Below are 12,373 nucleotides of genomic sequence, written 5' to 3'. Positions count from 1 at the left end.
AAGTCCTCACGGGTTTCCCAGCCCATCTCCTTCCGTAAACCAATGGAAAGCAAGTCTCTGGAAGTGCCCCGCCCTGGGGCGAGAGCCACGGACCAATGGAAGATGGTGGCTGAGCGGTGGCGCGGCCGGCGGTAGGTGGAGTCATCCCGCAACCTGGATGGGAGCCTGGCGGGGTCAGCTCTCGAACAGAGGCCTGGCGCATGGCGGTCTGGGGCCCGGGAGGTCGCCTTGGCCTGCGCGGGTGCCTCGGTGCCCGCAGGCTACTATGTCCCCGTTTCCAGAGCCGTGGCCCCCAGGGCGTGGGAGACGGGGACAGGTGAGTGCCTGGCTGGGAGGGAGTTCAGATACCTGTCGTAAATTGTGTTGTCGTCGCCATGGTTACGTCACACCACTGGGAGGGCGCCGCAGCAATTGCCAGGTAACGTCTTCTTTTAGTCCTGACGTCACCATGGCAACGTGGGCACCTTCGAAGCGGGAGACCAAGATTTCTTGGCTTAAGACAAGTCCAAACGAAGCCCAGCATCAGTCAGGACAGGGCATAGCCCATGTGGGCCAGGAAGACCATCTTGCCCGGCCTCACAATCAGGAGGGGCCTCAATTCAGATTTTGACCTGTCTCCAAACCAGTGTATACTTTTCGAGGCGGAGATACACCAACACGAAGAGATACACCAACACGAAGAGATACACCAACGCGATCTAAAGATGGCTGTCATCATATAACTTGAAACCTGCACTCCATTCCTGGATCTCAGAACCTAATTTAACAATGGATTAATGTATTTCATAGCTCCAGTAATTTAACCTGGAATAACCTCTTAATGTCACATTTTAATGTTGAAGTCTGCATTAAAGGTGTTATGTTGCTACTTGAAAATGCCAGTTTTCGAACCCTGTTTTGGTAATTCTTCATTTTGGAGTATGTTTGAAGCCTCATGGTGTGGAAGTGGTCCTGGGTACTCTACCCCAACTTGTACCCTCTCTTCCACTAAGAGGCTCTGACTTGGTGGAGTAGAGGATCAGAGTTTGGGTAGAGCAGCGGTAACAATTTGGGGTGTGGAGTAAGATAGTCTTGGGCAAGAACCCCAGCCCTACTAATTCTTCCCTGGGTGCCCTAGGAAGGCGAATCTCATCCTGTGAGCTACAGATTCCTCCACGGTAAAATGAAGGTCATAGATAACGGCTCCCTTTAGGGCTTGGGAGAGATTCCAGGGATAATTCCAGGAGATAATGCCAGTAATTCACATACCACAGTGCAGGGAATATGGGGAGTGATCAGTACATTGTTTCAGCCGATGTTTATTGAACATCTGTGTTGAGCAATGCACTACGTTAGCTACTGTGCAGCTGTCGATGTGGCAAGACACAGAGCTTGCCCACAAAGTGCTGAAAACTACGAGAGAGGGAGGGGAAATATATAAGCAGAAGAGATCGCAGCAGAGGGTGGTAAATGCTGCCTTTGAGGGTTCGGGTAGCAAGCTGTGACCCACTAAAGGCGGTGACCCACTGTTTGCACCATCCCTACTCACCACCTCTTGATGTCTATTTCTTCTTAGGCCACAGCCTTCCTCGAAGACACCCAAGATCCCCAAGATTTACACTAAAACAGGAGACAAAGGTATGGTGGGGACAGGTGAAAAATGCAAAGAAAGACAGGCTCCCAAAATAGCAGTTTCCACCGTAAAGTTCTCTCCAATTCTTTGCAGACATTAAAAACTATGTGACAGATCAAAATGTGATGTAAAGTGAAAGATGGCCAAGATATATTAAGTGATAAAAGCATGTTGCAAAAGAATCCAAATAATTGGAGTCCACTGGATCAAAGTATGTGTGTGTATTTATATGTGTGTCCAGATATGCATGGAACATTGTGAAAGGTTACACCTTGAACTATTTATTACCCAGGAGAGAGATTGAATTGTGGGAGAGGGGAATGAACAGGCAGGTTTTCATTGTTTCCTGCACCCACTTTTATCCTATGCTGTTATTTTTTTGTAATGAGCATACATTAACTTTGATAATTTAAAAAATACCAGAATGTGATGTTGTATAGGAAAAGATGCAGAAGAATGTATCATTTTCTAAAGTGTAAAACCAGGCAGATTACTAGTATGTATTGCTTTGGGGGTATATTTTATGTAGTAAAAAGGTTAAAAACATGCCTAGGATGTAGTTAATGCCATTGTACACTTACAAATGGTTAAAAGAGTAAATTTTTATTTATGTGTTACCACGATAAAAAGAAGAAAAGATGGAAAGGCATGACAAACAGAAGGCAGGGATGATGCCCTCCAGCCAAAGACTCCAAGGACAGTCTAGTCAAATAAAAAAGGGTCAAGGTGGGGAGGGTATAGCTCAGTGGTAGAGCACATCCCTGGTATCCACAAGGTCATGGGATCGATCCCCAGTGTATCAGTTAAATAAAAAATAAAATAATAAATAAATAAACCTAATTAACACCCTCCCCCCAAAAAGGGTCTGTTAACTCATTACAACTAGGGAGATGGCACATCATCAGATCTATCAGATTGGGCTGGTATTAGGTGATTTGGGGAGAGTTTGGGGAAGTGGGGCCTTGCTCTGGATCGGATGCTGTCAGGAAGCAGGGCTGATGGTCATTGGGGATCTTAATAGTTTTTATCTAGAAGGTGCAAGGGACAAAGAGGGCTGGAGCTGTCATTGATCAAGAAGCAGCAGTCACATTAGCTGGGAAAGGGGGACGCTTGGTCACCTTTTTTAGTTTGGACCATGTTCTGTGCTCAGGCATGATCATGGAGTGGTCTTGTTTAGGTCTTAATCCGTCCCAGTCATAAAGTGGCCTGTCTGATGGTGTTCTGTGAAATCGTTTGTGTTCAACAGGAGAAGCTCACAGCCTACCTGTGAGTGCCGGACCAGTGCCTGGCGGCATCAGAGCCAGTCTAATGGTGCCGGGCCAGCTCCAGGCTGTCAGGAGCAGGTTTTCTCTTCCTCGGTGATTGGGAGAGCAAGGTGGGAAATGTGACCTAGGTAAAGATACAGAGGACTTGGATTTTATGTGAAATGTCATTATAGTGTGCATACAACATGTACATGTTTTATTTCCCTAGGAGGATGGTTAGTCCATGATTTTTAGGTTTCAAATGAAAGCATATCAGGAAAGAAGAGAACAGTGGTTACCCTTGGGAGATAGTAACTGAAAGAGGGTACACGGGGGCTTCTAGAGTGACGCTTATATTCCGTTTCTTGATCGAGGTGCTGATCACAAAGGTATATTTCAGTTACTAACAATTCATCAACTTGTCCACTTATGATTTGAACACTTTTCTGTGTTTGTTATACCTCGAGTGGAAAATTTTTTAAAAGAGCACATCAGGGAAAAAAAATCTTTAATTTCAGCGGCAAAACATTTTCCACAGGGTTTTCTAGCACCTTCACTGGAGAAAGGAGACTGAAAGATGACCAGGTGTTTGAAGCCATGGGAACTACAGATGAATTAAGTTCAGCCATTGGGTAAGGGAGATGGGATTGGCCTTGAGGTTGGGTCTGAGCGGATGTGATTGATACGCGGCTCTCCAGAGCACCGGCCAGTCCTAGAGGCTGCCAGCCCTTGACGAACCCGCCTCGTCCTGGCGGCGCAGGGGCAGCTGGTCACCTCCGCAAGGCTGCAGGGCTGCAGACGCCCTTCCCGTCTGCTTCCGTGCCGGCTTCGGTCCCTCACCCCTCTGTCCCTGCTCCCTCGCTGTCCTCGTGAGTATGTGCGTGCCTTTGAGGTGCACATGTTAAGTGAGAGGTGAGTTGAGCACAGTATCCAGTGCATCAGACGTGATTCCTTTTGTGAATCTTGTTTTCTGAATAATCATATACCTGGTCAGAGCTTAGAAGGTGGGCTCAGGATTAGGATCGGCCAGGCCATGCTGGGGTAACAAACAATCCCCAGATCTCATGGCTTATACCACCAATGGCTGTTTCATCCTCTTGGTGGGTCGGGTGTGTTTCTGCTCCATGTGGCCTTCACTCTGGGACTTGGGCTGGCCGGACAGCCTCTGCCTGGAACGGAATTGGGGCAGAGGGAAGGGAGATCATGGTCACGCCCACACTGGCCCTTAAAGCTTCCATGGAGTGACACATCACATCTGCTCACATTTCACTGGCCAGAGCCAGGCACATGGACACATCAGACAGCAGCAGGGGTGGGGGTGGGGAGGCAGCAAATATTTGAGAACAAAGTACAGTTCACTGTGCTCTGCAAGCTGTTGACAGTGTGAGCTGCAGTGACTGGTTCCGAGCTCTAATGTGGCCTTGTGGGTGAAGGTCGTGGGAATCAGACACATCTGGGTTCAAATTCTCTCCCATAGCTGACTGGCTGTGTGACTTCACGAAAATCACCTAGGCTCTCTGAGCCTTAGTTGTCTGTTCTGTCAAATGATCATAGTAATAGTATCCATCTCATTGGCTTCTGGTGAGGATTAAATGAGATAATTCCATGTTTTACCCTTAGGACAGTGCCTAGCACCAGTAATAATAATGCTAGATATTGTTATTATTAATTATTAAAACTTACCTGTCCATGGCTGCCATTTCTCAGTGATGGGCCTAAGGGAGATATGCAGGACAGACAGTGGAAGGTGTAGGTCGTCTGCCAGCAGAGTGGAGAAGTCAGACGCTTGGTGTGTGTGGGAAGGGGAGGCAGACACAGGATGAAGTGGGCAGAGGGGCAGGAAGGTGGGATCCAGCATCGGCTGTTTAGAATGAGCAAGCCAGCCAGCCATCATCTCTCAAATGACGTGGGGCAGGAGGCTGGCAAAAGCTCAGTTGTGGATTCTCCCGCTGTCAGATGTTGATGGAGCATCTCCGAGCCCTCCCCCGCCCCCAGTCCCCCACTGCTGAGCAGGGAGCCTCAGCCCGGGTGGGGTGCGGAGGGTGGAGCAGACAGATGCTCTAGGGGCAGCTACCTGTGATAGGAGCTGGGCTGCAGTGAGCACAGAGGGGCACCAGCTGGCCTATGTCCACGAATCCCTCATGTGTGCCAGGCCTCCACCCCTGTCCCAGCCCACAGACCCCCTCCCTGCCATCCAGAGGGGAAGACCAACACTAGACAGCTTCCATGTGTGTTTGTTTAGTTTCTGACTGTAAGATGGGCTAGAAGATGCGCTGTAGTTCTTTGTTGCCCCGTCAAAGCCATTCTCCTGTGCCCGGGAGGCTGGCCTTCATCCCCTGGTGATGGTTTCACCCTGATTCCCTTGTCTCTTGCCTCTGGCGCAGCCCACGGGAGGCACCAGCAGGAGATCGGATGGGAGTGAGAGGTGGGGGATACGTGTTACCCCGTCCCCAGCCGCATGTGGCTCTGGCGGGATCTGGGCTGTCCGCCGGCTCTGTCCCAGCTGCCAGGCTCCTGGCGGTGGCCCCTGCCCAGCATCCAGCTTTCTCCAGGGTCAGTAGTGCCTTTCCCCCTCCTCCCCAACCCCCACAGGCTCCTGCTTCTGCTCATCTTTGCCACCCATCCTTAGTTCCCACAACCCTCCCCACTCTGTTATGGCCCTTTTCCTCTGGGAACCCTATGAACGCACCACTGTTCCCTACCAGGACCCTGACTGAGACTGAAGGGGCTGCAGGGTTCCGAGGGTGGCCAGAGCCAGGGTCCTGGCCTGCATCAGGGGCACTTTGCTTTCCCTGCCCGACCTGGCCCTACCAGGGAACTCCTAATCAGCCTTCAGAGTCCCGCTTCCAGCATCGCCTCCTCCAGGAAGCCCTTCCTGAACCCTGATCAAGGCCAAGTTTCCTAGGACTCTGGCCCTTTCCTTCAGAGCACTGACCTCAGTTTGCAGCTTCACTTTCAGCCATGTGGTATCCAATTCATGTCTCCCACTCCTGCTGGCCAGGGTCTGTGTCACTTCGGTTCAGACTGAATCGCCTGGACCTGGCCAGAGTGGCACTCAAAGAGGAGCTGTTGACTGGATGAGCAGTGAGGAAACAAATACCCCTCACTGTTCTGACTGTCGGCAGGAAAATGACACCCTTCCTATGACAGCTCAGTTAGCTAGCCTGCCTGTCACCTGAGCATGCGTGGCTTTATAGCAAGACGGGGCCTGCAGCAAATTCTTTTTCCTTTTTCCTCATAGGTTTGCTATGGAATTAATCATGGAAAAGGGCCACCCATTTGCTGAAGAGCTTCAGAAAGTGAGTAACATTGTCTCACCCCAAGCTGGGATTTTTCACCCCCAAGGCCTGGTGGCTGTAACTGGATTTGTCATCTGACCTTCACTTCCTCCCTGTGTCACCTGGGACTAGTCCCTCGCCCTCTGTGAGCCTCGGTTTCTTCATCTGTAAAATGGGGACGTACAGACATCACCCTCCTTTGCAGGCAAGCGGTGAGGCTTGTACTCGGGGAGGAAGATGTAAAGTGCAGTGGTATCAACCCAGGGCTGTTCTTACCCTTGCATCACCCAGATGTCCCCAAGGGAGCCAGGTCCCCTCTCAACAGGGCAGGCTGTGCTGCAGGTTCAGGCAGAGTTTGCTCATTAGCCTCTAATGCCAGCTCCTTAGAGGTCTGACAGCCCCACCTGCCTGGCCGGGGCGTCGGTGCCCCCCGCACATGGACTCATGTGACCCCGCTTGGCCCGCGGGACTAGGTCTTCATCTGCGCCTTCTGTTCCTTCCCCAGATCCAGTGCTCCCTGCAGGACGTCGGCTCTGCCCTGGCGACACCACGCTCCTCGGCCAGGGAAGCTCACTTAAGTAATTCTCTCCCTGAACCTGCTGTGTGTGCTCAGCGGGCCCAGAGGGGGCCTCAGCCCGAGGGCAGGGGGTGGGGGGACTGTCTCCTGAGTGTCAGGGGGTCCTCTGTCACCGGGCCTGCAGAACCTGAGAGGGAAGGGCCCTCTGATCCAGTGGAATGGTGTGCGGGGCACCTGGGCGGAAGGGACAGGGGGCGGGTCCCTCATGTTCCTGAAGCAGCAGCCTCCTCTTGGCTCCGCAGAACTCGCCGCATTTGAGGAGGGGCCCATCCTGGAGCTAGAGCGGTGGATCGACAGATACTCCAGCCAGCTGCCCCCTCTCACGGCTTTCATCCTGCCCGTAGGTACCGGATCGCCTCAACCTGGGGGTGGCTGCAGGCCAAGTGTATTGACCAAGGCACACACACAGGCACTGATTCAGTCCATCCCTAACTCTCAGCAGTGACAGAAGCTGTCCCCCAGCCCCCAGGTCCCCTCCACACCCTCACCAGTCCCTCCCCAGCCCTACCCACTTTGGAGGGGGGATACCTGTGGGTGCGTCCTGGCAGGGCCCCCTGGAGGTGGAACAGTGCCCGCTGGGGGCGGGGCCTGTGTAGCATCCTTCCATCCATCTGCCCGAGGAGCTCCCTGTCCGCAGTGGGCACACCCGCCCACCCCTCTGCTCCAGCCAACGCCCGCTTTCTCCTTTCAGTCAGGAGGCAAGTGCAGCTCCGCCCTGCACCTCTGTCGGGCCGTGTGCCGCCGAGCCGAGAGACGGTAAGGGGGCCAGGGCCGGGGGCCTGGTCAGAGCCGGGCCCTCCAGCCGCTCACCCACACACCTCCTGGCGCCCTCCCCGTGCCGGATGGACGCCAGGCCAGACCTAGTCCCTGTCCTCAGAGCCCTACGTTGAGCAGGGGAGACAGTGATCCCTGACCAGGCAGATGACAGGCGATGTAACCGCACATCCGGATCAGAGCCGGTGCAGAAGCAAGCGGCTTCTGCGAACAGGGCGGGGGAGGCCCGGAGGGTCTGGATGATTACTTGTAATGATAATAACACTCACGTGGTGGGAAGCTCAGAAGCACGTTCAGTGCAGACTCCTGTCCCCTGTGTCCCAGCTCCCATTCCTGGGAGGGGCTCTGAGCCGAGCAGAATCAATGAAAGAGCTCCAAACCTCCAAGCGGTGATGAGGGCCGTTACAGAGGGTGCTCGGTGCCAGAGTGGCCCAGCCTTGGGGGGGCGGTGGACAGTGTCCAGGGCGAGGGGGCAGCAAGGACAGAGGGGACAGTCTGTGTTGAAAGCACAGAAAGGGTCCAGAGTTGGGGTGGGGCATGATGAGGCCGGAGGCTGAGCGAGGCCAGGCCAGGCAGGGCCTCCTGTGCCCTCAGGGCTCCGCCTTTTCCTGGAAGCCACTGATGGGTTTTGAGCCATGGGGTGATGTGCTGGCTGCCAGGTGGAAAAGGGCCCAGAGGGACCCCGTGGCCGTGGGGAGCCTAGGTGGAAGCTGCCAGCTCTCCAGCCACTTGCAGCCCCAGTCCTCCAACTCAGAATCAGGGAGAGGAGGGACCCCTAAAAGATCCTGCAAGGCCGTGCGGTCAGGTGGCAGTGGGGTCGGGATATGCTGGCTTGGGATGTAGCCCGGGGACCCACAGCGTGTTGAGCCCAGAACGTAGTGTGATGCTGTGTCTCCTTCTTCCAGCGTCGTGCCTCTTGTCCAGACAGGTGAGACGGATGCAAATGTGGCCAAGTTCTTAAACAGGTACTCAGATAAGACTTTCTCTCTGAAAAAGTGGGCACATCGTGGGAGGTAACAACAGAACAGGGCTCATTCTCTCGTTCATTTGCCTCGTATCCACTGAGCGTCTGCTGTGTGCTGGGGGCTGTGCTGGGCAAGGGGATGCAGCTGAGGACACAGTGGGGACCGTCCCTGTCCCTAGTGAGGGGAAGAACTTGTCAGGACAGGCTACTGTAAAAACCAGCAAAAAAAAAACAAACATAAGAACAGAAGGCCGGCGGGTGCGGTAGCAGGGGTCCACTTGGAGGTACCGTGGTGGTGACTGACCAGGGGGCCCCGGCAGGAGTAAGACCCTCTTTAATTCCCCTGCACTCAAGGCCCCAGGCCAGGGTGAACCGAAGGAGGCAGCCAGGCACAGCCAGCGCGGGCCCATCAGCGCAGGACCCAGGGAGCCAGGCCGGCCCAGGAAGGGCTCCTGCTGCCCCGCAGTTGGCCTGCTCCACCGGGTCCTGCTCCAGCCCCGGTTTGTGCAACCCCAGTGTGGGCCAGGCCAGGGCTCAGGGGCGAGGTGAGAGCTGAGGGACCTCAGAAGCTGACCTGAGGGTCCAGAAAGTGACCTCCCGGCCAGGGTCTACCCCTTACTCTGGCTTCTCCTCCCTCTGGGACATGGTGTGGCCTTTGATGGGTCCTGACCAGCTGCTTTCGTCCTCGGAGGGGAGTGGGCCCAAGGGGAGGGGGGGACCCTTCCATTCATGTCACAGCAGTGGCCCCACATAGTTTGTGTGGGCTGAGCTAGTTCACTCCCTCAGCAAGGAAGGCGTCACCCAGCAGATAAGAAAGTAGCACATGACCACCTGGGGCGGGAGAGGGGGGACACTCAGAGCAGGAGCAGTGTCCTCCACTCCCCTTCCCCCTCCCCCTCCCCCGCAGTGAGACAGCAGACATCGGGAGGAGGGGGACCTGGTACCAGGAGGGGCATGGGTCAGGGTAGGTTCCAGCAGGACCTGGCGTGGAGCTGGCCTCAGAGGGAAACGAGCACAGGACAGCTGAAAGGCGGCAACTCAGTGGACTTGCTGCCAGCTCCCTAGGGGCAGGCTCTCTCCCTCTCTGGTTTCTCTCCACGCCCACCCCTGCCCCGAGGCCCCGTCACCAGTGGGTCAGAGAAAGAAGCAAGAGGGGCACCAGAGTCTAGCCCGCTAGAACATTCCAGGCCAGTGCTGCTCAACTGGGACATCTGGCAATGCCTAGAAACAGCTGGGTAAGGACGCCACTGGCATCGAGTGGGTGGAGGCCAGGGGTGATGCCCAGTGTCCTGCAATGCACACTACAGCCCCTTCCCGCCACAAGGAGTTACCCAGCCACAGGGGATGATCTCGAATGCCAGAGGTGGTGAGGCTGAGAAGCCTGCGCCCAGCCCCCTCTCCTCGAAGTGGGGTCCTCAGACCAGCAGTGCCAGCATCCCCTGGGTGCAGTGTAGACCTGCTGAATCCCAGGCCTGGCCCAGCCCGTCCTCTTGAATGAGAACTGCACAGCCCCAGGATGCCGGGGGACTCGTGTGCACGCCCCAGTTTGGGAGCCGCCAGTCCTGGTCACTGGAAAGTGCAGAAACCAGTGAGTGGCCCAGAGTCGCCAGCCCTGTGAGGTCAGGCATGATAGCAGCCTGGTCCTGCAGGAACCGCCCCAGCCCTGGCGCCAGAGTCAGGTGCTGGGCTCTCCCAGAAGCTGGCCTCACACGCCGTCTGTTAAGCCCAGGTTGGCTGAGCATCCACCGTCCCGCCCAATGCTCCTGGGGGCGCGGGACCGATGTGTCCTCCTTGAAGGCTCATAGAGGAACAACCTAGTTAGCATTGATGTCTCAGCTCACATCACTGTGTTTGCCTCTCCCTGCCCCTCCAGACTCAGCGACTATCTCTTCACGTTAGCCAGATACGCTGCCATGAAGGAGGGGATTCCAGAAACAATATACAAGAAAAATGACCCGTCGGACCAAGCCTGATGCACTTGGAAATCACAGGAAAAAGGAGCTTTGCAGGCTCCTCCGTGGTGACGCGGTGAAGAGGAGAGTTGCCCTCCGTGTCCTGATTCCTGAAGACCAAACCCAGCGGGGCCGGAGGCTGGTCCTCCATCCAGACTTGGCTTCCCTTCGGAGCCTCGCCACTTCCCTCAGGAGCTGTGGCTGAGGGAGGTCCTGCTCTCGCTCCCCTGGGCTCTCCTCGGGCTTCCAGGAAGTGGGAAGGAATTGAGTGTTGCAGGAAAGAAAGATGAAGTGATTGCTTCAGTGAGGAGCTACACAGAAAAAAGAATAAAAGTGGAAAAGGCTTGAGGTGTGCGTGTGCATGTGTGTGCGTGTGTGTGCATATGTATGTGTGTGTGAGGGAGAGAGGGGAGGTCCTTCCACTGCCAGCTCGTTGTGTGAGGATTTGGAACAGTACCAGAGGCCCTCGGAAATGTAATTGTGACTTACCTGTGCCAAAGGGGCTTTAACTGTCACATTTATAAAGGGGAAGGCAGACAGGACTGGGAAGTTTAGTCACCTCTGAGCCACCCATCTTCATGAGGGGAGGACAGCTGCAGATTGACAGGCGAGGCCTTGGAAACACTTGGCCTGAAGTGTGTACACGGCGGGGGTGCAGCCCGGAGAACCCTCCCTCAAGGGGACTCTTCCTCCATCAAGGAGCGGAGACCCGGTGAGAGGGGCATCGCCGCTTTAAGGAGGGCACGCCCTGCCCAGCGGGGTGGGGTCCAGGGTCTGAGGTGGACCGTGTTCAGCTTGAGGCGCTGAGATCTTCTGCTTCCAGGGACACTGACCCAGGCCAGAGTGACTTCTCTGATGCTGCACTTGACTGGTTTATGCCTCTGAGATCCAGGCCACGGCTGTATTTCATTTCAGTTGTCACCACGCGCCCTCCTGCCATGAAATGGCACTGCCAGTGCCAGCTGTGTCCTTGGGAAGGGGGATACTTATGAAGGTCGAGGAGGCAGCCCCGAGCACCTGAAGATTCCACGCTGCTAACTGCAGGAAGTGACTAGGGAAGGGCAGGCCCTTGCTAACTGTCAGGGTGGAAATGCCTGGTGAACCCCGTCGGGTCATCATTTATTTCCTGAGCGCCTGCTTATTAGCATGAGGCTTGGAAAGGCTGGTCACTCCAGCTGTCCTTGCCGGCAAGTCAGCGAACATTAAAATGAGTTCTGCGCTTGCTTCTGCTTTTATTCCCACCACTTTGCCTGCTCATTGTGCTGGAGGAATATGTTCTCTCGTTCCTTCTGGGTCCTTGCGTTCCTGGCAGGCTGCAGTGGCCCTCTTAAGCCTCGGGCCAAGTGGCCGAGATGATGCAGGTGACCGTGAGCACAAGTGAAAACCCTCCGGGACATGGCCCCGCCCCGCCCAGGGGTCAGTGCCAGGCTGGGTACAGGGCAGGCGCTCTGTTGGTGTGAACAAAACTGAACACAGTACAGAACAGGCTTGAAGCGGTTCACTGCCAGGCAGGCACTCAGGCTGGGCCGGGGAGGAGTGTGTTCCAAGAGCTTGCAGCAAATCCATCGTCCCTCAATCCTGCCCACACCTCAACACCTTTCCGGAAGAAGCAAGACGTGTATAATAAAGCAACAGCCCTGCAGTCCCCGCCGTGGTCAAACATCCTGCAAAGGACGGGAGGAGCTCTTTGAGCAATTGCAGTATCCTAACAGGATGATCTTGAAACAAGGCCTTCTGCCTCTTGCCAAATCCCACACCCACCAGCCCTTGCCGGGAGGGGCTGTCGCAGGCCAGTTGGGAACCCCGGGTTCCCGGGCCCTGCCCCCTCTGCATCTTCCTTTCCACCAGCAAACATCCCCGAGAAACGTGCAGGCAGGGGTGTCTCCTGGGCCGCCACCTGGGGAGAACTGAGGAAGCCTGCTTGAGGGGCCCAGGAGACGGGCTGGTTTGAAATGCCTGCTCCTCCACAGTG

General features: G+C 55.2%; 1 protein-coding gene across 4 annotated transcripts; it reads left to right on the top strand.

Moving 5' to 3' along the window:
* Positions 1-125: 125 nt before the first annotated feature.
* Positions 126-10,749, top strand: MMAB (metabolism of cobalamin associated B). Of its 4 annotated transcripts, none has more exons than XM_072953582.1 (10): positions 300-316; positions 1,556-1,617; positions 1,706-1,823; positions 3,395-3,488; positions 6,098-6,155; positions 6,640-6,712; positions 6,954-7,051; positions 7,403-7,467; positions 8,391-8,450; positions 10,323-10,749. In XM_072953582.1, exons 3-10 carry the CDS (start codon positions 1,781-1,783, stop codon positions 10,420-10,422), a joined length of 591 nt encoding a protein of 196 aa, XP_072809683.1. In that variant the 5' UTR covers positions 300-316; positions 1,556-1,617; positions 1,706-1,780; the 3' UTR covers positions 10,423-10,749. The 4 variants fall into 4 exon arrangements, with proteins under 4 accessions (XP_006204822.1, XP_072809683.1, XP_072809682.1 ...); XM_072953581.1 differs by lacking the exon at positions 300-316 and adding an exon at positions 386-900; XM_006204760.4 differs by lacking the exon at positions 1,706-1,823 and having other exon boundaries at positions 126-316.
* Positions 10,750-12,373: the final 1,624 nt, after the last annotated feature.

This window comes from Vicugna pacos, chromosome 32 (assembly GCF_048564905.1).
Source record: "Vicugna pacos chromosome 32, VicPac4, whole genome shotgun sequence".
In the NCBI taxonomy this organism is placed as follows: domain Eukaryota; kingdom Metazoa; phylum Chordata; class Mammalia; order Artiodactyla; family Camelidae; genus Vicugna; species Vicugna pacos.
This window is presented reverse-complemented; position numbering and strand designations above follow the sequence as displayed.